The sequence below is a fragment of the Anomaloglossus baeobatrachus genome, chromosome 2, assembly GCF_048569485.1.
Source record: "Anomaloglossus baeobatrachus isolate aAnoBae1 chromosome 2, aAnoBae1.hap1, whole genome shotgun sequence".
NCBI classification, from domain to species: domain Eukaryota; kingdom Metazoa; phylum Chordata; class Amphibia; order Anura; family Aromobatidae; genus Anomaloglossus; species Anomaloglossus baeobatrachus.
Window position 1 is genome coordinate 470,888,525 of NC_134354.1, and position 27,772 is coordinate 470,916,296.

General features: G+C 43.3%; 1 protein-coding gene across 3 annotated transcripts in view; it reads left to right on the plus strand.

Annotated features, from left to right (window-relative positions):
- C2H11orf54 (chromosome 2 C11orf54 homolog) overlaps positions 1-27,772 on the plus strand; it is a 79,665-nt gene that overhangs the window by 39,537 nt on the left and 12,356 nt on the right. For all 3 annotated transcript variants that reach the window (XM_075336345.1, XM_075336346.1, XM_075336347.1), the window contains 2 exons: positions 9,008-9,157; positions 13,147-13,263. In XM_075336345.1, the coding sequence (XP_075192460.1) occupies positions 9,008-9,157; positions 13,147-13,263 (267 nt within the window). The remainder of the gene's footprint in view (positions 1-9,007; positions 9,158-13,146; positions 13,264-27,772) is intronic.

The window sequence follows — 27,772 nt, forward strand, 5'->3', positions numbered from 1 at the left end:
GCGTCGCTTGCACGTCGCTGCTGGCTGGGGGCTGTTCACTGGTCGCTGGTGAGATCTGCCTGTTTGACAGCTCACCAGCGACCATGTAGCGATGCAGCAGCGATCCTGACCAGGTCAGATCGCTGGTCGGATCGCTGCTGCATCGCTAAAGTGTGAAGGTACCCTTAGATCACTGTATGCAGCCATTCTAAACATTATCTAAGAATTGAGTGTAGCAGAGCTGGGAGGTGGGTCCACACCAAGCTCTCTATGGAGATTGTGCATTGACTGTGAGGTGTCCATCACAGCAGGGAACGTGCTGGACAAAATGACTTCCTAGTCCTCTAATGCTAATCACAGGCTAATAAACCCTTTAGTTTAGGTAAACAATACCTTGCACAGTTGGGGGGGGGGGTTCTTTTTTTTTTTAACCCTTGCAGCATGCTCTCCTAAGCTTGCATTGCTGATTCCTGTTGACAGATTCCCTTTAAGACATTAGAAGTGGTGGAATGTTGCCAGGATATGCTATCATTTCGTAGTGGATGGGTGAGCTACTTCCGGGAGCTTCACCAGTCAACAGTTTGGTTGAGATGCAAATGTTTTGTGCACAGCAGGTAGCCAGAAGTGTTGTGCATGGAATAAGCCAAAGTTACCTTGATCTTATTGTTCTTGTGATCCAGGGGGTACCCAAGAGTTTTTGTTAAAACAAACGAAGAAATACTTATGGAAATGTACAAAATTCTTGTTCAGAATGTTGATTGTTAATTGACAATTTTTCAGTTAAACAGCCGATTGGGTCATGCATTATGCTTGTACCTAGGCCCCTTCAATTTATCTGTTGAACTTGATGGACTTTTTTTCTCTAACATACAAACTATAGTTTTTAAGGTTGACAATAGACATTAGTGCATAGAGTTCAAGCCATAGTTTAACATGTTCATCAAGAGGAAAGCAAGAATCTCACGAGGCAGATCTACAGCAATCAGCTATTTTCCAGGGTCAACTTCCCATCACAGAATCTAGTAACTATAAATTGTGATATTTTTCAATGAAGACATCCATTCATTACTTGAACATTTGTATTGAATTAACCATTATAACATGTGGCAGAGGGTTCCATAATCTCACTGTACTCATAGTAAATAAAAAGCCACCTGATAACCTTTTTTTCCCTTTAGATATGATTGAAGACTTTATTTTTTTTCTTTCTATGTACACAAAAAGTATTTTTCGCTAAAATATTCACACGTTTGTCTAATTTGTGCTTTAGGATAATCTCTGCAAAGAAGTGCTCACAAACACTTATATGGAAGCCAAGCCCCGGCTCTCACAGCCAGGGTCGGTCCCCATGCCATCCCTGGCTGTTTAACCCTCTAAATGCTGTAATAAATATCTATCGCAGCATTTAGAGGGCTGGGAGAGAGAGTGCTCTCCCTCTCTGAGCCCCTTCAATGCTAAGATTGTACAAATTATACAGTGTATTTTCTCCGTTTATGCTTGTGATAATGAAGCATTTGGGTTAAAGCAATATTTTTGTGGATAAAAATGTATTTTTACATTTGCGATGAACTAACCCGTGGAAGTTCAGTTCGATGGGTGCAACCAGACTTTTGATAGAATTCGGTTTGGGACCTGAACCCCAGTGGACTTATTGGGCAGTTTGGGACTATGGCCACATGCAGCCAGCTATAAACAGATCACTTCCGTGGGTGGGTTTTTGTTTGTTTTTTTTTGTTCAGTGCACACTATATCCGATCATGCTATTGTTACTCCCAGTGCGAGCCATTCAAACAGTGCAAGCGGCTCGCACTGGGCTGAGCACCGAGAGTACCCGAGCACAGTGATGCTCAAGCTAGTGGTATGCATTCGTAAAGCACCCGAACTCCGAACCTAATCTCTGTTTTTTGGTAAGTCAGGTTTGCTCATCTCTGATTTTCATTCCTCAATGTTATAAAATTCTGTGAAGCACCTGGGGGGTTCATGGTGCTCATCAAACATCTAGATAAATTCCTTTAGGGGTCTAGTTTCCAAATTGGGGTCACTTGTGGAGGGTTTTCTTTGTTTAGACACATAACAGGCTTTGCAAAATAAACATAAAAACAAATAAACATAAACATGGTGTCCGCTGTCGACTCCAGCCAATTTTGCGCTCTAAAATTCAAATAACACTTCTTCCCTTCTGAGCCCTGCCGTGTGCCCAAACAGTAGTTTTCCCCCCACATATGGAGTATCCATGCACTCAAGAGACATTGAATAACACATTGTAATGTGCATTTTCTCCTGTCACACTTTTGAAAATGCAAAGTTTAGTGATAATTTAACATTCTTGTTGGGAAAAACTAAAATTTTATTTTTTTCCTTCCACGTTGCTTTAGTTCCTGTGAACCACATAAAGGGTTAATGAACTTCTTGAATGGTTTTGAGTAGTTTGAGGGGTGCAATTTCTAGAATTGTCACTATTGGGTATTTTCTGTCATAAAGGCCTCTCAAGATCACCTCAAATGTGATGTGGTCTCTAAAACCTTTTCACCCAACAAAACCATTTTTTTATTAGCACTTTCTCATTTTTCCTTCTAACTTCCTAACAAAACAATGTTGCTGATGTAAAGTAGACATGTGGGAAATGTTATATATTAACTATTTTGTGTAACGTAAACCAGAGGATTAAAGGCATAAAAATTAACATTTTTGAAAATTGCGACATTTTCTCCAAATTTTCCTATACTTTCACAAATAAACGCAAAAATTATCATCCTAAATGTATCTATTAAGTACAATAACACGAAAATACCTTCTCATATTCACTGGTATCCATTAAAGTATTCCAAAGTAATTAACTAGATACGGGCGAATAGTAACTATTGTGCTCGGATAATATTTATTGAATACAGAGTACTATTCCAGTATTCATCACCGGATTCGTTATGAATAATCCAAACACAAATAAATACTATCACTATTATTAACTCCTAATGTGACACTGGTCAGAATTTAAAAAATTGGTCTGGTCAGGAAGGTGAAAAGGGCTTAAGGTCTGGTCCAGCATCGTAAGCAAATCTTTAAAGAGGTATTCCTACCTTTAACATTTGTCATATGCTGATACATGCAGACCTCATCTGTTAGTGGGAGCTGCTTCCTATGATTTACACATGTACATCAGAATAACCAAATGCAGCAAAATCTAAGAATTGTGCAGCTACAGCAGGGAGGATGTCCCAAAGTGAGAGAATAACATTGAGACCACAGTCGACCTGTTAACAGAAAATAATAAAAACAACACTGGTTCAGAATCTGCCCCCCCCCCCTTTTTTTAACCTTCGAAGTTGCAAAACCTGTCACTCAGATTACTTTTTAGCTTGACTATTATTGTTGTTATTATTATTATAGCGCCATTTATTCCATGGCGCTTTACATGTGAAAGGGGTATACAAAATAGGAACAAGTACAATAATAATAAACAATACAAGGCACAGACTGGTACAGGAGGATAGAGGTCCCTGCCCCGAGGGCTCACAGTCTACAAGATACATATAATAGAGACAAGTATAATAATCATAAGTAATACAAGGCACAGACTGGTACAGGAGGAGAGAGAATCCTGCCCCGAGGGCTCACAGTCTACAAGATATATATAATAGAGACAAGTACAATAATCATAAACAATACAAGGCACAGACTGGTACAGGGAGAGAGGACCCTGCCCCCGAGGGCTCACAGTCTACAAGATATATATAATAGAGACAAGTACAATAATCATAAACAATACAAGGCACAGACTGGTACAGGGGGAGAGAGGACCCTGCCCCCAAGGGCTCACAGTCTACAAGATATATATAATAGAGACAAGTACAATAATCATAAACAATACAAGGCACAGACTGGTACAGGGGGAGAGAGGTCCCTGCCCTCGAGGGCTCACAGTCTACAAGATATATATAATAGAGACAAGTACAATAATCATAAACAATACAAGGCACAGACTGGTACAGGAGGAGAGAGGACCCTGCCCCCGAGGGCTCACAGTCTACAAGATATATATAATAGAAACAAGTACAATAATCATAAGCAATACAAGGCACAGACTGGTACAGGGGGAGAGAGGACCCTGCCCCCGAGGGCTCACAGTCTACAAGATATATATAATAGAGACAAGTACAATAATCATAAACAATACAAGGCACAGACTGGTACAGGGAGAGAGGACCCTGCCCCCGAGGGCTCACAGTCTACAAGATATATATAATAGAGACAAGTACAATAATCATAAACAATACAAGGCACAGACTGGTACAGGGGGAGAGAGGACCCTTCCCCCGAGGGCTCACAGTCTACAAGATATATATAATAGAGACAAGTACAATAATCATAAACAATACAAGGCACAGACTGGTACAGGAGGAAAGAGGACCCTGCACCCAAGGGCTCACAGTCTACAAGATATATATAATAGAGACAAGTATAATAATCATAAGCAATACAAGGCACAGACTGGTACAGGGGGAGAGAGGACCCTGCCCCCGAGGTCTCACAGTCTACAAGATATATATAATAGAGACAAGTACAATAATCATAAACAATACAAGGCACAGACTGGTACAGGAGGAAAGAGGACCCTGCACCCAAGGGCTCACAGTCTACAAGATATATATAATAAAAAAAAAAACCAAAGAGAAAATTGCATGAAAAATACCCTGACTATAAATAAATAAATTGCAAGTGCTAAATAACAGGGTACTTAGTGTATACATTTTTGCAAAAAGGTAAAAAGCTGTCTCACCTCGTCAAGGTGTACCCATCTGAGACAGTCCCTAACCTACTGAAGTTAAAAACATTATCAATACCTGACTTGTGTCATGTCAAACTCCAATATGAATAGTGGCAAGTGGTCAGCTGTGTCCCAGATTAAATACACAGTGAAGTGAGACGCAATTAGTTGTTCAGTCTCAGTATTAGGAGGGCTGCGCCCCCAACTTGCAAAAAAGCAAGATAACATACAAAAAACACAAAAAAACTGAGCTGAAACAATGTTCAGTAAACATGCAACAATAAGCATGTGAATTGCAGCCTTAAGACTAGAAAAAAACCAAAGAGAAAATTGCATGAAAAATACCCTGACTATAAATAAATAAATTGCAAGTGCTAAATAACAGGGTACTTAGTGTATACATTTTTGCAAAAAGGTAAAAAGCTGTCTCACCTCGTCAAGGTGTACCCATCTGAGACAGTCCCTAACCTACTGAAGTTAAAAACATTATCAATACCTGACTTGTGTCATGTCAAACTCCAATATGAATGGTGGCAAGTGGTCAGCTGTGTCCCAGATTAAATACACAGTGAAGTGAGACGCAATTAGTTGTTCAGTCTCAGTATTAGGAGGGCTGCGCCCCCAACTTGCAAAAAAGCAAGATAACATACAAAAAACACAAAAAAACTGAGCTGAAACAATGTTCAGTAAACATGCAACAATAAGCATGTGAATTGCAGCCTTAAGACTAGAAAAAAACCAAAGAGAAAATTGCATGAAAAATACCCTGACTATAAATAAATAAATTGCAAGTGCTAAATAACAGGGTACTTAGTGTATACATTTTTGCAAAAAGGTAAAAAGCTGTCTCACCTCGTCAAGGTGTACCCATCTGAGACAGTCCCTAACCTACTGAAGTTAAAAACATTATCAATACCTGACTTGTGTCATGTCAAACTCCAATATGAATGGTGGCAAGTGGTCAGCTGTGTCCCAGATTAAATACACAGTGAAGTGAGACGCAATTAGTTGTTCAGTCTCAGTATTAGGAGGGCTGCGCCCCCAACTTGCAAAAAAGCAAGATAACATACAAAAAACACAAAAAAACTGAGCTGAAACAATGTTCAGTAAACATGCAACAATAAGCATGTGAATTGCAGCCTTAAGACTAGAAAAAAACCAAAGAGAAAATTGCATGAAAAATACCCTGACTATAAATAAATAAATTGCAAGTGCTAAATAACAGGGTACTTAGTGTATACATTTTTGCAAAAAGGTAAAAAGCTGTCTCACCTCGTCAAGGTGTACCCATCTGAGACAGTCCCTAACCTACTGAAGTTAAAAACATTATCAATACCTGACTTGTGTCATGTCAAACTCCAATATGAATGGTGGCAAGTGGTCAGCTGTGTCCCAGATTAAATACACAGTGAAGTGAGACGCAATTAGTTGTTCAGTCTCAGTATTAGGAGGGCTGCGCCCCCAACTTGCAAAAAAGCAAGATAACATACAAAAAACACAAAAAAACTGAGCTGAAACAATGTTCAGTAAACATGCAACAATAAGCATGTGAATTGCAGCCTTAAGACTAGAAAAAAACCAAAGAGAAAATTGCATGAAAAATACCCTGACTATAAATAAATAAATTGCAAGTGCTAAATAACAGGGTACTTAGTGTATACATTTTTGCAAAAAGGTAAAAAGCTGTCTCACCTCGTCAAGGTGTACCCATCTGAGACAGTCCCTAACCTACTGAAGTTAAAAACATTATCAATACCTGACTTGTGTCATGTCAAACTCCAATATGAATGGTGGCAAGTGGTCAGCTGTGTCCCAGATTAAATACACAGTGAAGTGAGACGCAATTAGTTGTTCAGTCTCAGTATTAGGAGGGCTGCGCCCCCAACTTGCAAAAAAGCAAGATAACATACAAAAAACACAAAAAAACTGAGCTGAAACAATGTTCAGTAAACATGCAACAATAAGCATGTGAATTGCAGCCTTAAGACTAGAAAAAAACCAAAGAGAAAATTGCATGAAAAATACCCTGACTATAAATAAATAAATTGCAAGTGCTAAATAACAGGGTACTTAGTGTATACATTTTTGCAAAAAGGTAAAAAGCTGTCTCACCTCGTCAAGGTGTACCCATCTGAGACAGTCCCTAACCTACTGAAGTTAAAAACATTCTCAATACCTGACTTGTGTCATGTCAAACTCCAATATAAATGGTGGCAAGTGGTCAGCTGTGTCCCAGATTAAATACACAGTGAAGTGAGACGCAATTAGTTGTTCAGTCTCAGTATTAGGAGGGCCCTCGAGGGCTCACAGTCTACAAGATATATATAATAGAGACAAGTACAATAATCATAAACAATACAAGGCACAGACTGGTACAGGAGGAGAGAGGACCCTGCCCCCGAGGGCTCACAGTCTACAAGATATATATAATAGAAACAAGTACAATAATCATAAGCAATACAAGGCACAAACTGGTACAGGGGGAGAGAGGACCCTGCCCCCGAGGGCTCACAGTCTACAAGAGATATATATAATAGAGACAAGTACAATAATCATAAACAATACAAGGCACAGACTGGTACAGGAGGAGAAAGGACCCTGCCCCCGAAGGATCACAGTCTACAAGATATATATAATAGAGACAAGTATAATAATCATAAGCAATACAAGGCACAGACTGGTACAGGGGGAGAGAGGAGCCTGCCCACGAGGGCTCACAGTCTACAAGATATATAATAGAGACAAGTATAATAATCATAAACAATACAAGGCACAGACTGGTACAGGGGGAGAGAAGACCCTGCCCACGAGGGCTCACAGTCTACAAGATATATATAATAGGGACAAGTATATTAATTATAAGCAATACAAGGCACAGACTGGTACAGGAGGAGAGAGGACCCTGCCAGCGAGGGCTCACAGTCTACAAGATATATATATATAATAGAGACAAGTACAATAATCATACGCAATACAAGGCACAGACTGGTACAGGGGGAGAGAGGACCCTGCCCCCGAGGGATCACAGTCTACAAGATACATATAATAGAGACAAGTATAATAATCATAAGCAATACAAGGCACAGACTGGTACAGGAGGAGAGAGGATCCTGCCCCCGAGGGCTCACAGTCTACAAGATATATATAATAGAGACAAGTATAATAATCATAAGTAATACAAGGCACAGACTGGTACAGGGGAAGAGAGGGCCCTGCCCCTGAGGGCTCACAGTCTACAAGATATATATAATAAAGACAAGTATAATAATCATAAACAATACAAGGCACAGACTGGTACAGGGGGAGAGAGGACCCTGCCCCCGAGGGCTCACAGTCTACAAGATATATATAATAGAGACAAGGATAATAATCATAAACAATACAAGGCACAGACTGGTACAGGGGAAGAGAGGACCCTGCCCCTGAGGGCTCACAGTCTACAAGGGATGGATGAGGGTACAATAGGGGAGGGTAGAGATGGTCTTGCCGTGCTATAGCACACTGAGGGTTACTGCAGCTCACTTTGACACAATCATCCTCTCACTAAACTTTGTCTATCCACTACACCAATAACTCCACCATGTGCCAAAGAAGCCATGATAGACTGCTGAACAGTCATTGCACTAGTTGTCCATCCGTTACAGCTCCATTGTGCTGCACCACCCTCCTCTGTCTACCATGCTACCTCTGCTTTCCATTCTGCTAATGATCAAAGACCAACATCCTCCGTAATTCAAACCTCACAAGACTTTCCACATGCTGCACCAGTTTTTGAATGCATTACCCCAGACAATCTGATTAATTCCCAGTATCCACAGTTTAAGCATGCCCTAAAAATGTATCCCTTTAAGCTCACCTAACTCTTCTCTGTAGTCTCTTCCTTTCTATCTGTTCCCACACACTCAATAGCACTTTGTATATTGACATATACTGGCTGGTGACCGATTCATGAACCGTTTTGCTCATTATGTAGACGACCATACCAAACAAGCACTTTTTTATCTTTTATCACCCATATTTACTCAGATTGTAAGCTCTATTAAGCAGGGCCCTCCATTCTCTTGTTTGAATTAGTGACTTGCGTATTATACTGTAAAGTCTGACATTATTTGTACTTATACACTCTAATTTGTAAAATGCTCCGGAATATGTTGGTGCTATATAATGTAAATTGTATTTAGTGATGCCTAATGAAGGAAACTAGTTTAAATATGAATGTGAATTTTAATTTCTATAATTCACTGAATTAAATGTATCTTAAAGGTCCTTGAAGTCAAGGTAAAAAGACGGACTGGTAAAGATAACTTTGTGAGCTGCATGAGAAAATCCTTAAAGGAACAATATGGAAACAAATCTGTTGGATTGGGTGGTTCCTTTATTATACAGGAGGGGAAAGCAAAGCTCCATGTAATGGTGAGAAGGTTTTCTTTATTTTGTTTTGTGGTTGTTTTTTTTCCCCTTTTTCAGATTTTTTTTTTTTTTTTATTTATAAACTTGTTCTTGCCATTATAAAAAGAAAATCTCCTGTTATTCACCCTCCCTACGGCTAGCACCATCTCTGCCGCTCCTGTTCTAGTGATTGTATAGAGAGTGCAGTGGTAATGTCATGTTGTGACATTACTGAATTTAGCGATTCATTGCATTCAAAACAGTAGACACTGTACTATTATAGGCATGACGACAATACTGCGACGTCTATATAATCAAAGGAACAGCTCATGAGACACAGCGTAAGACACAGGGATGACATAGTTGTATAAAGGCGGCGTCATACGCAACGATTTATCGTGCGATCGCATGAGCGATCGCACCCTCCGCCGTCGTTTGTGCGTCATGGGCAATTCATTGCATGTGTCGTACAAAGTCGTTAAACCCCCGTCACACGTACTTACCTCCCTAACGACGTCACTGTGGGCGGCGAATATCCTCTTCCTGAAGGGGGAGGGACATTCGGCGTCACAGCGACGTCACACAGCGGCCGCCCAATAGAAACGGAGGGGCGGAGATGAGCGGGACGTAACATCCCGCCCACCTCCTTCCTTCCTCATTGCCGGCGGGATGCAGGTAAGTTGTTGTTGGTCGTTCCCGGGGTGTCACAAGTAGCGTTGTGTGCTGCCTCGGGAACGATGAACAATCAGCGCACAGAAGGAGGAATGACATTATGGAAATGAACGACGTGTCAATGAGCAATGATAAGGTGAGTATTTTTGCTCGTTAACAGTCGTTCAGAAGTGTCACACGGTACGACATCTCTAACGATGCTGGATGTGCATCACGAATTCCGTGACCCCGACGACATATCGCACGATATATCGTACCGTGTAACGTCGCCTTAAGGGGCTGTAGTGCAAAAAAGAAATTTAAGATTTTGTTCTCAAAAATACAAAACACTCCTTTATTGAGTGCAATGCAAGAAAATGGTTTTGCCATTGAGGGGTTGTTTTTGATTTTTTTTTTTCTCGGACTACATCCCTCACTTTGCGATTGAACAGATTGGGTTTAGTGTAAAGATGCATAACTGTTTTTATATTTTACTACTTAAAAAAAAATTGGTCTGTCAACCAACTGACATCATAATAAAACACACAGCTTTGTAGAGGCTATATAAACAATATAAAAATGTCATTTGGTGCTCATTTTTTAGTGTTTGTACTGGAGAAACTGAACTGTAATCAAAATATGTTAATTAAAGAAGTTCTCAGACAATGAGATAAAATTGTGTCCCCTATATAATTCAAATTGCAGCCTGCCCTATCACGTGTTATCTCATAAAGGATGTGTCAGAGCAACAAATACACACCGGAGTACTTTTTTCATTAAAAATAGTAATTTTATTAAACATGTAGAAAAAACACACAATTGTTAAAAAACAATAATTTCATCAATATGTAGGTATATATAAAGGAGGACTTCTACCAAGCAATCATCTCCCACATATAAGTAATCAAGTGCCTAAATGTAAGATTCAAGCAATCAAATATACTTGAATCACAAAGGTGAGCAGCAGATATAATTTTATCAATCACTGCAGCTATGCATGTATCCTAAAATCTGCTGCATGCAAGTGGAAAACATAATGACACCAGCACTGGCCAGGAGCAGGGCTTAGTCAGAGTGATTAACACCGTGACACAAGGAATGTATATAAGACTTACCCATATTTGGACAGTGCTGGCAAAGGGCACACAGAGTGGGGGAAAGATTCAAGCTCCCAGTCCCGTACGCGTGTCGCTGTCGCTTCCTCAGCAGGGTGGAGGCAGGGGCGGAAGTCGAAGCCTAGTCACATGTTAGTAAGGGCTAAAGACATACAGCTCCTGTGTTTCAACTCACAAGTGATGTCTCACATACCTCAGTCAGCTGCCTGCTCTGATAGGTTAAAATTTCTTCACACACGTTGTGCTTGACAATGAGATCTCCAGCTTCAGCTCCCTCCTCCGACCTCGTCCACAGATTTATAACAGTGGACTGACTGCACCCAAGTGGTAAACAAATAGACATTGAGGAGAATGACCCTGCAGATAAGCCCCTTTTGCTTATCAAGGAAGAGATCTATTTCTTCTTATGACATCTTGACTGAGGTATATGTGATACAGAAGTTGAGATGACACACGTCTTGGAGCTATATGTTCAGTCTGCATCTCATAGTGACAAATGACAAGGACGGGCTGCTGTTTGAATTCTAACAGGGATGCTATTTTACCTTTTGCTAAAAGGCTCAGTGCACAATTCCACGTATTGGTTTTGCATGCTTTCCCCTCACTGGTTATTGACAGCAGTGTCTGCCTGGAGTGAGCTGTCTAAAGCTAAGGCATAGCATCTCTGTGCATCACCAGTGAGTGAGGTAGGGGCATGTAAAACCAATGAGGGAACAGGGCGCGGACCTTCCTGGTCACACCAGGAGTGCATCAAGCACCTTAATGTGCATGTTTGAATAAAGTACCGTATTTTTCTGACCATAAGACGCACTTTTTTTCCCCCAAATGATGGAGGAAAGTGGGGGGTGCGTCTTATGGTGTGAATACAGGGCTGCGGGGAATGAGGTTGCTGCGGTGGAGCGGGTCATCGGGGGCACGAGCAGGCTGTAGCAGCCTGCCGTGACCACGTGGACCCGCTTATTTAATATGCACGCCCATCATCCCGCCCATCATCTCTCAGCGCTGAAGCTGGCACTGACAGGTGGGCGGGATGATGGGCGGGGGATGAACAGCCGGCCCGCATGATCACCCCTGGCAACTACAGCCTGGAGTGATCATGTGCATCTGTATTCACTGCTCCCCGCGCATCATCATCAGCGCGGGGTGCAGTGAATCAGTACACATTACCCTGCAGCACCGCGATCTCCTCCTGTCTCCTCCAGTCAGCTGACTTGCGTGGAGACTAGCACCGCGCACAGCGATGACGTCATCGCTGTGCGCACGTGTCCACACGGGACAGACAGGAGGAGATCGCGATGCTGCAGGGGAATGGGGACGGCTCCACTCAGCGGCGCTGCCGCTGACATAGACGGTAAGAGGAGCGGTGCTGCAGGGAGTGAGGTGAGGTAAGGTGAGTATGAACGTTTATTTTTTTTTTATGTGCCACAGGATGTGGCCATACACCAGGATGATGAGGGTATATGAGCAGGATGGGGAGTATATGAGCAGCCTGGGGAGTATATGAGCAGCCTGGGGAGTATATGAGCAGCCTGGGGAGTATGTGAGCAGGATGGGGAGTATATGAGCAGGATGGGGAGTATATGAGCAGGATGGGGAGTATATGAGCAGGATGGGGAGTATATGAGCAGCCTGGGGAGTATATGAGCAGCCTGGGGAGTATATGAGCAGACTGGGGAGTATATGAGCAGCCTGGGGAGTATATGAGCAGGATGGGGAGTATATGAGCAGGATGGGGAGTATATGAGCAGGATGGGGAGTATATGAGCAGGATGGGGACTATATGAGCAGGACATTACCCCATAAGTGTCAGCAGCAGATCCTCGCCCCATAAGTGTGTCATGACCACATTTTTTGCTTAAAATTTTATTTTCCCATTTTCCTCCTCTAAAATCAGGGTGTGTCTTATGGTCATGTGCGTCTTATAGTCCGAAAAATACGGTATATTCTATAATATAATATATATCTATTTCTGAATCTCGTATATCACATGGTTTATCAGATTCTTTAAAAAATAATTTTGGTTTGTGTCACCATATTCTGAGACCTATAACTTTTTTACCAGCATTAGAGGTGCTCGAGGGGGTTTGGATTTTTGCTGTAATTTTTAATTGGTAGTTAAAAATAGATAAATTTGGACTTTTTGATTACTGTGTTATCCATTTTTAAGGAGGCAAAGTATCTGAAAGTATAAGTATAATGTATATTTTATTCGGACAGTATTTATAAATTGCTTTTTATCCCCAACAGCCTCGTGAATTTTCTGCCTGTCCTTTAAACACTGATGAAGATGTAGATCACTGGTTGAACTTTTATGACATGAAGGCTCCTCTAATTTGTCAGTCGGTGTTTGTATCTCATGATCCTGTAAGTCTTCATTTCTTCTCTCCAGCCTTACAATGGTTATGTCAACACTATTGCACTTTGGGCAGTACTTGTCACCCAAGAGTCTAGGGGACTATTGATAGGAACATTATGCCAGACATCATAGGTGATACACTGTCACCCTGGCATCTCTAAAGCTCGGAATACACTAGTGACCTTTAATACCCGATATGATTGTGCCGGAGGGTAATGGTGACAGTTTACAATCTACCTATAGTTAAAATTTTTCATAGCGTTGTAATATATCTTGTGGGAAAAGGGGGCATCTAATCCACCTTACATCAGCCTGTAGTCCCCTTCCCCAGTAATATTATTTTTGACTCCAAAAGATACACTAAAGGGGCTTTATACGCTACGACACCGCTAATGCGAACTCGTTGGGGTCACGGAATTGGTGACGCACATCCGGCCGCATTAGCGATGCCGTTGCGTGTGACACCGATGAGCGATTTTGCATCGTTGCAAAAACGTGCAAAATCGCTCATCGGTGACATGGGGGTCCATTCTCAAAAATCGTTACTGCAGCAGTAACGAGGTTGTTCCTCGTTCCTGCGGCAGCACACATCGCTCTGTGTGACACCGCAGGAACGAGGAAGCTCTCCTTACCTGCCTCCCGGCCGCTATGCGGAACGAAGGAGGTGGGCGGGATGTTACGTCCCGCTCAGCTCCGCCCCTCCGCTGCTATTGGGCGGCCGCTCAGTGACGTTGCTGTGACGCCGCACGGACCGCCCCCTTAGAAAGGAGGCGGTTCGCCGGTCACAGCGACGTCGCCGGGCAGGTAAGTATGTGTGACGGGTCTGGGCGATGTTATGCGGCACGGGCAGCGATTTGCCCGTGTCGCGCAACAGATGGGGGCGGGTACCCACACTAGCGATATCGGGACCGATATCGCAGTGTGTAAAGCCCGCTTAAGGCTTATTTTCAGGGGTGTGTTATATTTTGTATTGGCTTCAGTGAATGGGTCTCCAATTAAGCGAAAATGAATATTCACTCCGTTCCCCCATCCACGCCTTTGCACCATTGTCAGTGATTGGAACGTTTGTTAATGGAAATTAATATTCGCCACCTTGCACCACCCATATTCCCTCTCACCACTGTGCCGGCATCAATGATTCAGTCAGACTGTCGTACTACAGCTGAGGATTGCATTGCGATGCTCAGACTGTCCGGCAGCTCTTCTGACCTGAGCAGGTGGTTAGTTTGGGGATTGCAATGCGATCCTTGTACAGTAATATGACTGTCTGACTGAATCACTGATGCCAGCACAGAGGGTTGGGCGGGGGAAGTGGTAAATATTCATTTTCCATTAACTAGCCAGCATGCGATGATAAACTTCCGGGCCTTATAGCAACACAACAGGAGCAATGTACATCAATAAAAGTTACATATCCAGAAAGGGCTGCCCAAACCCTATTTCAGGATACTGTTATAGTTAGGTACACAACTAGGGCTTATTTTTGGAGTAGGGCTTATTTTTGGGGAAACATGGTATCAAGATTTATTTTATTTTTAATAAACATGACGTGGAAAATAATGTTTTTAAAATACAATTAACGAGAAACCGTGTTTAAAAACTGGTCATTTTCTGTTGACATATTACAATAATGAATAATCCTAAATATATGGGGTTAGAGGGAATTAATTTTAGGATCCCTAGCCCAATTAACCTGAGCTGTCACTGTAGTTTCTAACATTCGGTGAGCTGATACACACCAGTTTTAAGATTCTCACCCAGTCGTCTACAAATTGATATTATACCCCTCTTGAAATAGAATTCTAAGTCACTGACTTCATTTAACAAAGGAATTCAAACATTTCTGGGTTTATATTTCCATTATATTCTTTACTGAATACATGAATAGCACATTACAAGGCAGAGAGAGACTTTGTGTGTGCCTGTGCACATGTACCAGCAGTAAAAGGCAAAATGAGACGGGATGCACACTACATTTTTATATATATATATATATATATATATATATATATATATATATATATATATATATATATATATATATATATATATATATATATATATATATATATATATATATATATATATATATTATAATATAATATAATATGATGGTTAAAATGATCCCTAAATTTAAAACACACTGATATATTGCATATATATGTTTATATATATATATATATATATATATATGTATATATATATATACACACAATATATCAGTGTGTTTTAAATTTAGGGATCATTTTAACCATCATATTAACTGGACGAGTGCTATGCAATTTCTTATCAGCTAGCACTTGGACCTAAGTTGTTCAATGGGGCATTGGCGATTAACGTTTTGGGGGGTTTTTTTGTTGTTTTTTTTTCTCATGCCGATTCAAAATGGAAAAAATCATGTCGCGATTTAACAATTCGACGACACTTGCCCCTGAAAGTGCATGGAAAACATCGGACTGCCCTCAGATGATATCCAAGGATTTGCACAGTGGAGAACATGGAGAGATTTTGTTCTTAATCTTCTCCACAGTGTTAATTCTCACATCTAAGAGAACCAGATCACTACTGACACTCGGATCAAACTCTAACCAGAGTTTGATCAGAGTGTCATTAGTATAATCTGTCCGATTCTTTCGACTGAGAGAATCTACGGTCGTATGACCCTCACCTTACTCATAGTACATACCACTTTTTGATGTATTTATTTTTTGTTCTTCCCACATAGATGCCGAAAATGCATTGTTTGCAATTGTGCTGTTTGTTTGTTTTTTTAGTGTTGATCAAATGCTTTAAATAGTGTGATAACTTTAGAATTCAGATTCATAGGAAACAGAAATGGCATATGAACATTTTATATCTCATTTTTTTTTTGTATTTTACATAAGAAAGCAGTTTTGGGCCTCATTCATTTTCTTTTAGAACTGGGTCATTCTTGACTACAGAATCTTTAAAGCTAAAAGAAACAAGCAACGATTGCATGCTGCCTGAACCATGGGCAGCATGAATCAGGCAGAATGATTTCAGTAGTGTATGTCTTTCTCAGAATCTCCGCAGTGTTTTAAAGTCAAGCATACTTTTAAAGGCTCAAATCAATAATCAAAAACTCTGTATATAGTCACCGTAGCAAAATTGAAAATCAAAAAATCCCCATAGAAGTGTAGGCAAATTTCACCAATAAAGGGATAGTGACCAAGACAGAAATGTGAAAATAAAATATGAAGCTTTATTCAAGAAAATGTTAAAAACAATTTATGCAAATAAATATCGAGTATAAAATATAAACAAGGATATTCCCTTATAGCAGCAAACAAACTGAGGAAATCACAGCTCACGAAACGCGCATTGGGGGTCGGCAGAACGTAGGACCATCAGACCATCTACCAAGGTAGTAAGCTTTTTCATACACCGCTGATTCAGTCTAGTGATCCCTACTGGGATCATTATTGATTGGCTATATAAGGCTTTTTGCACTAAGGCTTATTGCACTAAGACACTTGTATATCTTTCTGTACCGTATAAACAGCACATGCAATGGATTGCCTCTTAGAATCTATCTCTATTGATTAGCCTTTGCGGTTATTTTCTTTCTCTGGCACTTATTAAGCCCTATCCATCTGGTAGTATACATGGTCTTTTTGCACTTTTGTACCTGTTTGTTTGCTGCTATAAGGGAATATCCTTGGCTATATTCTATACTCAATATTTATTTGCATGAATTGTTTTTAACATATTCTTCAATAAAGCTTGATATTTTATTTTTCTGTCTTGGTCACTATCCCATTATTGGTGACATTTTCATACTTTAAAGGCTGCATGGAGACTAGTTGAAAAGGTCAGTCCTAGCCAGTTTATCTCCACCTGCTGTCAATGACTGACAGTTCTCTTCATATACATACACACAAGGAGCTTCATTAGAGGAGTGAGTGGGGAAAAATGCATTGGGGACCCACCAGAATAGTCTAGTACATGTAGAAACTGCAAGTTGCCTTTAACCTGTCAAGATCATAGGTATCTGCAATTCAGGCCATTGCAAGGGATATTGCAGCTGACACCTGCTGTGGATGGAACAGACTCACCTTTATAGTAACTGCACAGTAGTTTTCAGTAATTGACCTGAAATTCAGCTGCATAGTTATGTCCTTTTTGTTAGAAAGGGGTTAATTGAATTTGGTTATGTAGCATTTCAGTCCATTAAATATTATAAAAAAAAACACAAAAAAAACACATTGCCTGATATTTATGGAACTAATTACACTTCCCACAGCGCAGCTTTTTTCATAAATATATCATTAGTTTTTGTTTTTTTGCTAAACCAAATGGGCTTTTAATCCTAATGGGTCAGTTAAAGAAAGCAACCACCATATGTCTGTGACCACCTTTTTAGTGCCAGACAAAACCTAGGATAAAAACACACTAGCATATAACCTGCAGTCACAAACTACATACCGTATTTTTTGTTTCATAAGATGCACCGGATTATAAGACGCATCCCAAATTTAGAAATAAAAAAAAAGTAAAAAAAAAAAAATATTTGAGGTCCGTCTTATACTCCGGCGTTGTCTTACCGGAAGGGGTTGGCAGCGGTGGTGGAGTGGAGTCACAGGAGGCAGAGGTGGTGCTTGTCGGGTCGGTCCTGGCAGTGGTGGGGGTCGGTCCTGGCAGAGGAAGCTGCGGTGGCTGTGTGGACTAGGCCTGTGCGGCAGGTCTCCCAAATGCTCTGTCGGCGGTCCTGACTTCAAAGAAATCGTGCCCAGAGTGGCGCATTTGCATATGGAGATCTCATCCGAGAGCTCCATCTGCGCACGCGCTGACTCCGGGCGCCATCTTTTGAAGCCAGAGCATTTGGGATACCCACCACACCGGCCTGCTCCATACAGCCACTGCAGCCTGCAATCTGCCCGCACGGAGAGGCAGCCTGCCGCCTGCTCGTACGTAGAGGCAGACTGCCGCCTGCTCGCACGGTGAGACAGCCTGCCGCACGGAGAGGCAGCTTGCCACTTGCCGGCACGGAAAGGCAGCCTACCGGCATGGAGCGCCGGCCTGCCAGCATAGAGAGGCAGCCTGCCGGCATGGACATCCGCCGGCACAGACAGCTTTCGGCGCCAATTCTCCACCCGGTAAGCAATATTCGGATGTTTCAAAACATTTTTGGGAGGAAAAGTGCGTCTTATAATGCGAAAAATACGGTAAAAAGTACTACATGTAAATAACATGGGGTAGTTGGTTGACACTATTTTGATTAAACGAATGAAAAGCCATCTCACAGCAACTTGGTGTGCCACTCAGGATGGTCCTAACTTTTGACTCTTTTAGTGTCAGCTAATTACTTTGGTGGCTAAGCCATTACATTACGGATGATTTCTACGTTGTATGTTTGTAGTTAATAAAAAGTGAGCAAAGAAATATATATTATAGTGCCTTGCGAAAGTATTCACCCCCTTGGTTTACCTATTTTGCTTCATTACAACCTGTTTAAATATTTTTGTAAGCTGATTTGTGTGTGATGCATCAGCACAAGATAGTCTGTTAAGGAGGTGAAGTGAGAAAAATATAGGCAAAAAATAAATTTATAGGCTAATATATAAATTGCCATGTGCATAGGTATTCACCCATTTTGCTATGAAGCCCTTAAATATTTCTAGTGCAAGCAATTACCTTCATAAGTCACATACTTAGATTGCAGACAGCTGAATTTCCTCTAACTAAGTCTCCCATAGTCTGTTTAGTATATACACAGATTTTCTGAAAGGCCACAGAGGCTGCAACACCATTAAGTAAGAGCTACCACTAACCAGACAACACCATGAAGAGCAAGGAGATCTACAAACAAGTCAGAGACTGTTGTTGAGAAGTCAGGGTTGGGTTTTAAAAATGTATCCCAATCTCTGATGATCCCCTGGAGCACCATCAAATCCATTACTATCAAATGTAAAGAACATGGTACCACAACCAACCTGTCAATAGAGGTCTGTTCACCAAAACTGTCAGCCTGGGCAAGAATGGAATTAGAGGCAGCAGAAAGAACAAAAGGTAACCCTGAAGACACTGCAGAGTTCAATTGGAAGGCTTGTTTTTATTTTGCTAAAAGACATGTGGACGACTCCCCAAATATATGGAGGAAGGTGCTTGGGTCAGATGAGACCAAAATTGAATTTCTCTATCGTTTCATTGGGGGACACAGGACCATGGGTTATGCTGCTGTCACTAGGAGGCTGACACTAAGTAAACATAAAAAAGTTAGCTCCTCCCTAGCAGCATACACCCCGAGCCGGAGGCGGGCTCAGATCAGTTTTTAGCTTAGTGTCGTAGGAGGCTGATGTGGGCCGTCTCGGCCCCCCTCAGCCATGTATGTTTTTGCGCTTTTTTATTTTATTTCGGCGCCGCTCATCGCTCTCATACCTGTCGTCTTCTTCTCTGCAGGTATTCGCTTCACTCATTCTCCGCAGCCCCGTGGGTACCGCTCCCCAGGGTCGCAGGGGCTTGAGACTTCGGGGCCCTCTCCCCCGCCCGTCCCCATGGTACCACTCCCGGGGGTGCGCGTGTGGGCAGGTTGTTTTGTGGGCACCCCTGATTCGCCCTGAGGTATCACCCCAAAGGGCGTACAGGGGAATACAGCAGGGATGGAACCTCAGCAGCGTTTGTGATAGATGGGGCCCTGTCACGCTGCCTTCTCCTGATAGGGGGCTGTCTACCCCCATCATGATGCCTACTACCCTGCCTTCAGCACGCTCTCCCCCGGAGCCTTCCTGGACGAGCAGCGCTGTTCACAGTCAGGGCCAGGGAGCTCTGCCTGCACCGCATCCATCGCTGAGCCGGCGCCGCCGATTGCAGGTAGGATCCGACTTCCCTGCTCTTTCCCCCGGCCCCCTCCATAAATTTAGTCCCCGGCTTCGGCCTAGTCGCTCCTGCGTCCTAGCCACGCCCCCGCTGCATGCTATTGGCCGCCGGTCGTCTCCCTCTGTACCTCCCACTGCTCTGCCTCCTGGCAGATGGTGGGGGCTGTGAATCCTCCAGACTTTTCGCGCCGGAATCCTGCTCCTCCCCCAGCCTCCTCCAGCGTCCCCTCTCCATTTTAGCCTGCCTCTGGTCCCCTGAGGCTGCAGCACGCCGGCGTTCTGAGTTTTCTGGCCAGCTCATTCCTGGACTCCACTTCTGGACTGGTGGGCAGCACGCAGGACCTGGGTAAGCTCTGCTCCTAAGGAGTAGCCCTCACTAGGTAGCATTCTCTGAGTTTAGGGACGAGTTAACCCTCTCCTGTCTCCTTCCTAGCAGCCACCAGGGAGAGTACCTGTGTGCACCATGCCTAAGGCTAAGCCCACCCAATCCAAGCAGGCCCCCTTTGCACTATTTTTTGCATGCTCCTCCTGCAGCTCCAAATTTTCCCAGGGTCAGGACGCCCCACTATGCTCCGTCTGTTCTACAGACGCGCAGCCTCCGCAGGACTCCGCGGCCGACGCTTCTGATACCGCAGACGCCACAGCGCCATATGCTGCAGGGCCCTGCGTCCCGCCCCCCCCCGACTGGCTAGCGTCCCTGTCCCAGTCCGTAGGTTCCCTCTCTGAGGCTTCTCGGACCATCGCGCAAGCTCTACGCCTGCTGCCGACGCTCGCCCAGATTCCCGCAGACCCGGCGCAATTGCCCCCGGAGCAGGTGAGCCCCGTTGCAGGGTCCTCCTCTGCTGCTCAGAAACGGACCCGCCGGGTCTCGTCCTCAGACTCTTCCCAGGTTTCACCTTCATCCCCAGGTCCAGACCGTCAGTCCTCCAGGGAGGCTTCTGACTGCTCCGAGGATGATTCCGATGCGGTACCCCTACAGGACTCAGAGCAGGCGGCCGATATTCGGCACATGGTAAATAGCCTGATAGAAGCAGTAAACCAGACCTTGAAGGTACAGGTGGACCCAGTCTCCTCCCAGAGCACCCAGGTCTCCTTTAAGCGGGTGAAGCGGGCCCAGAACACATTCAGCGGACATCCAGAATTCGCTGAGTTACTGCGCAGCCACAGGCAACAGCCGGACAGGGTATTTACCAGCGGTAAGTCCATCGATTTGCATTATCCCTTTCCTGAGGGTCTTCGAAAGGATTGGGCAGGTTCCCCTGTGGTTGACCCCCCAGTCTCCCGCCTGTCTTCTCACACAGTCCTTCCACTCACTAACGGTACGTCTCTAAAAGATCCTACGGACCGTACTATTGACAGGTTGGCCCGTTCCGCCTTCGAGGCAGCGGGCTCATCCCTCTCTCCGGCCTTCGCCTCGGTTTGGGTGGCGAAGGCCCTGATGTCCTGGGCGGACACGCTACGCGGCGGTCTCCGCGCCATTCCTACCAATCCGGACCTGGTTCCCATCGCCTCGCAGATTTCCCTCGCGGGTGAGTACTTGCTCAATGCAGCCCTGGCGTCTGCAAGTTGCGCGACCCAGGCCGCCAGCAACAATGTGGCCATCCGTCGAGCCCTTTGGCTCCGCTCCTGGAACGCGGATGCGGCCTCTAAGAAGTCACTAACTTCCCTGCCCTTCCTAGGGGAGCGTCTCTTCGGAGATAGGCTGGACCAGCTGATCTCCGATGCAACGGGAGGAAAGAGTACATCTCTCCCCCAATTGCGCCCCAAGCGCTTCCAGAATCGGCGCTCCACCGCTCGTTTCCGGTCCTTTCGCAGCTTCAGCTCCAATCCCCAGCCGCGGAAAAGCCGCTCTCCTCCGAGAGACAGGAAGACCCCGTCATTCAAGACCAATCCCGCCTGGCGTTCACGCCCCCGCCAGTCCACGAGATCCTCTTCTGGTTACCGCCGTCGTTCCTCCAAGTGACTCGCGGTCGGCGCGCAACAGCGCCAGACTTGTGGGAGGGCGCCTGTCTCGTTTTCAGCATGTGTGGATCCCCCTGACCGCCGATGCCTGGGTCAGAGAGATCATCACATCAGGCTACAAAATAGAATTCGAGGCAAAGCCACCGAGACGTTTTTTCCTATCTCGCCCTCCCGAGTCTACCGCGCGGGCTCGCGCGTTCTTTCACTCCATAGACTCCCTCCTCCGAACCGGAGTCGTGGTACCAGTCCCTCCCGCAGAGCGTTTCAAGGGGTTCTATTCCAACCTTTTCGTGGTCCCCAAAAAGGACGGCTCTGTCCGTCCCGTCCTCGACCTAAAGCTTCTGAACAGGTCGGTGAGACCTCGGCCGTTTCGAATGGAGTCACTCCGGTCCGTCATCGCGTCCATGGAGGTAGGCGAATTCCTGGCATCGCTGGATATTCAAGACGCCTATCTTCACGTCCCGATAGCCACCTCTCACCAACAGTTCCTCCGTTTTGCGATAGCGGAAGATCACTTCCAGTTCACAGCTCTTCCCTTCGGCCTCGCATCCGCACCCAGGGTCTTTACGAAGATCATGGCTGCTGCCATGTCCGTCCTGCATGCCAGGGGTGTCATGGTCATCCCGTACTTGGACGATATGTTGATAAAGGGCTCTTCTTTCGAGGACTGTCGTCTCGGGGTTCAGGTCACGATCGACACCCTTTCACGGTTAGGGTGGCTGATAAATCGGAAGAAGTCCTCTCTGATCCCGGCCCGTCGGATCACCTTTTTAGGCATGGTATTCGATACCATCCAAGGGCGAGTTTTCCTCACACAGGAGAAGATCTCCTCCCTACAACGAGGACTCCGCGCTCTTCGGCATCAGCGCCAAGTGTCCATCAGGTTCGGCATGCGAGTCCTCGGTCGTATGGTGGCGGCGATGGAAGCGGTACCCTTTGCACAGTTCCATCTCCGGCCACTCCAGCTGGCCTTGCTGAAGAAGTGGGACAGATCTCCCTTTTCTCTGGACCGCAGGTTTCATCTTTCGCCGGAGACCCGCAACTCCCTCCATTGGTGGCTCAATCAGCGCAACCTCGCATCAGGGAGGTCTTTCCTCCCGCTCCACTGGAAGATAGTGACCACCGACGCCAGTCTCCAGGGCTGGGGAGCAGTGTTTCGACATCACACAGCGCAGGGCCGATGGTCACCGAGAGAGAGTTGTCTCCAGATCAACATTTTGGAGATAAGAGCCATCCGGCTAGCCTTGCAGCAGTTTCGGCACCTAGTACAGGGTTGCCCGGTCAGGATCCAGTCGGACAATGCGACGGCGGTGGCGTACATCAACCACCAAGGCGGCACAAGAAGTGTCGGGGCGATGCGAGAAGTCAAGAAGATATTGCACTGGGCCGAGTGTCATCACTCCCTGATCTCAGCGGTACACATCCCAGGCGTGGACAATTGGGCGGCGGACTTCCTCAGCAGGGAAGGCCTCGCCTCCGGAGAATGGTCCCTCAACCGGGAAGTCTTCAACCAGATCTGCGACAGATGGGGAGTTCCGGACGTGGACCTAATGGCCTCCCGGTTCAACCGTCAAGTTCCGCACTTTGTAGCGCGGTGCCGCGACCGCTTGGCTTTAGGAGTCGACGCCCTCACCCTGTCATGGAGCCAGTTCAGTCTCCCGTACATCTTCCCTCCGCTCCCTCTAATTCCGAGGGTCCTCAAGAAGATCAAGGCGGAAGGGATACCGGTCATCCTAGTGGCTCCGTATAACTGAATAGGATAACTGAAGTGAGCACCAATATATATATATATATATGAGTGCAAGCCAAAAATACATACTATATATAAGAATAAGGCTGCACATCAAACATAGATAATGGTATAATGCCTCAAGCATATGGAAAAATATTGGAATATACAATGAAAAATGCTACTTGCTAATTTGAACATGTGAATAATGAATTGCATACCTGCTATGAATATTAGGAAAAAGGAGATATTTAGCAATCGCATTGATCAATGTAACTGAGCCCCAAGGCCTCGTCAAGGCATATCTCTATATTGGGGTCCCTAGCTCTGTGACCCTAACTGTGTGTCATCTCATTGCAATTAAAAACTGCTATGGGTGGAGAGGGGTAACTAAGGACTTTCTTATATAGGAGATGGAAAAAACATGGCCGAAAGGGGCGGAGCTGTGTTCACATTCAGAAAAAAAAACTACATATAACTGAATAGGATAACTGAAGTGAGCACCAATATATATATATATATATATATATATATGAGTGCAAGCCAAAAATACATACTATATATAAGAATAAGGCTGCACATCAAACATAGATAATGGTATAATTCCTCAAGCATATGGAAAAATATTGGAATATACAATGAAAAATGCTACTTGCTAATTTGAACATGTGAATAATGAATTGCATACCTGCTATGAATATTAGGAAAAAGGAGATATTTAGCAATCGCATTGATCAATGTAACTGAGCCCCAAGGCCTCGTCAAGGCATATCTCTATATTGGGGTCCCTAGCTCTGTGACCCTAACTGTGTGTCATCTCATTGCAATTAAAAACTGCTATGGGTGGAGAGGGGTAACTAAGGACTTTCTTATATAGGAGATGGAAAAAACATGGCCGAAAGGGGCGGAGCTGTGTTCACATTCAGAAAAAAAACTACATATAACTGAATAGGATAACTGAAGTGAGCACCAATATATATATATATGAGTTCAAGCCAAAAATACATACTATATATAAGAATAAGGCTGCACATCAAACATAGATAATGGTATAATGCCTCAAGCATATGGAAAAATATTGGAATATACAATGAAAAATGCTACTTGCTAATTTGAACATGTGAATAATGAATTGCATACCTGCTATGAATATTAGGAAAAAGGAGATATTTAGCAATCGCATTGATCAATGTAACTGAGCCCCAAGGCCTCGTCAAGGCATATCTCTATATTGGGGTCCCTAGCTCTGTGACCCTAACTGTGTGTCATCTCATTGCAATTAAAAACTGCTATGGGTGGAGAGGGGTAACTAAGGACTTTCTTATATAGGAGATGGAAAAAACATGGCCGAAAGGGGCGGAGCTGTGTTCACATTCAGAAAAAAAACTACATATAACTGAATAGGATAACTGAAGTGAGCACCAATATATATATATATATATGAGTGCAAGCCAAAAATACATACTATATATAAGAATAAGGCTGCACATCAAACATAGATAATGGTATAATGCCTCAAGCATATGGAAAAATATTGGAATATACAATGAAAAATGCTACTTGCTAATTTGAACATGTGAATAATGAATTGCATACCTGCTATGAATATTAGGAAAAAGGAGATATTTAGCAATCGCATTGATCAATGTAACTGAGCCCCAAGGCCTCGTCAAGGCATATCTCTATATTGGGGTCCCTAGCTCTGTGACCCTAACTGTGTGTCATCTCATTGCAATTAAAAACTGCTATGGGTGGAGAGGGGTAACTAAGGACTTTCTTATATAGGAGATGGAAAAAACATGGCCGAAAGGGGCGGAGCTGTGTTCACATTCAGAAAAAAAACTACATATAACTGAATAGGATAACTGAAGTGAGCACCAATATATATATATATATATGAGTGCAAGCCAAAAATACATACTATATATAAGAATAAGGCTGCACATCAAACATAGATAATGGTATAATGCCTCAAGCATATGGAAAAATATTGGAATATACAATGAAAAATGCTACTTGCTAATTTGAACATGTGAATAATGAATTGCATACCTGCTATGAATATTAGGAAAAAGGAGATATTTAGCAATCGCATTGATCAATGTAACTGAGCCCCAAGGCCTCGTCAAGGCATATCTCTATATTGGGGTCCCTAGCTCTGTGACCCTAACTGTGTGTCATCTCATTGCAATTAAAAACTGCTATGGGTGGAGAGGGGTAACTAAGGACTTTCTTATATAGGAGATGGAAAAAACATGGCCGAAAGGGGCGGAGCTGTGTTCACATTCAGAAAAAAAACTACATATAACTGAATAGGATAACTGAAGTGAGCACCAATATATATATATATATATGAGTGCAAGCCAAAAATACATACTATATATAAGAATAAGGCTGCACATCAAACATAGATAATGGTATAATGCCTCAAGCATATGGAAAAATATTGGAATATACAATGAAAAATGCTACTTGCTAATTTGAACATGTGAATAATGAATTGCATACCTGCTATGAATATTAGGAAAAAGGAGATATTTAGCAATCGCATTGATCAATGTAACTGAGCCCCAAGGCCTCGTCAAGGCATATCTCTATATTGGGGTCCCTAGCTCTGTGACCCTAACTGTGTGTCATCTCATTGCAATTAAAAACTGCTATGGGTGGAGAGGGGTAACTAAGGACTTTCTTATATAGGAGATGGAAAAAACATGGCCGAAAGGGGCGGAGCTGTGTTCACATTCAGAAAAAAAACTACATATAACTGAATAGGATAACTGAAGTGAGCACCAATATATATATATATATATGAGTGCAAGCCAAAAATACATACTATATATAAGAATAAGGCTGCACATCAAACATAGATAATGGTATAATGCCTCAAGCATATGGAAAAATATTGGAATATACAATGAAAAATGCTACTTGCTAATTTGAACATGTGAATAATGAATTGCATACCTGCTATGAATATTAGGAAAAAGGAGATATTTAGCAATCGCATTGATCAATGTAACTGAGCCCCAAGGCCTCGTCAAGGCATATCTCTATATTGGGGTCCCTAGCTCTGTGACCCTAACTGTGTGTCATCTCATTGCAATTAAAAACTGCTATGGGTGGAGAGGGGTAACTAAGGACTTTCTTATATAGGAGATGGAAAAAACATGGCCGAAAGGGGCGGAGCTGTGTTCACATTCAGAAAAAAAACTACATATAACTGAATAGGATAACTGAAGTGAGCACCAATATATATATATATATATATGAGTGCAAGCCAAAAATACATACTATATATAAGAATAAGGCTGCACATCAAACATAGATAATGGTATAATGCCTCAAGCATATGGAAAAATATTGGAATATACAATGAAAAATGCTACTTGCTAATTTGAACATGTGAATAATGAATTGCATACCTGCTATGAATATTAGGAAAAAGGAGATATTTAGCAATCGCATTGATCAATGTAACTGAGCCCCAAGGCCTCGTCAAGGCATATCTCTATATTGGGGTCCCTAGCTCTGTGACCCTAACTGTGTGTCATCTCATTGCAATTAAAAACTGCTATGGGTGGAGAGGGGTAACTAAGGACTTTCTTATATAGGAACACAGCTCCGCCCCTTTCGGCCATGTTTTTTCCATCTCCTATATAAGAAAGTCCTTAGTTACCCCTCTCCACCCATAGCAGTTTTTAATTGCAATGAGATGACACACAGTTAGGGTCACAGAGCTAGGGACCCCAATATAGAGATATGCCTTGACGAGGCCTTGGGGCTCAGTTACATTGATCAATGCGATTGCTCAATATCTCCTTTTTCCTAATATTCATAGCAGGTATGCAATTCATTATTCACATGTTCAAATTAGCAAGTAGCATTTTTCATTGTATATTCCAATATTTTTCCATATGCTTGAGGCATTATACCATTATCTATGTTTGATGTGCAGCCTTATTCTTATATATAGTATGTATTTTTGGCTTG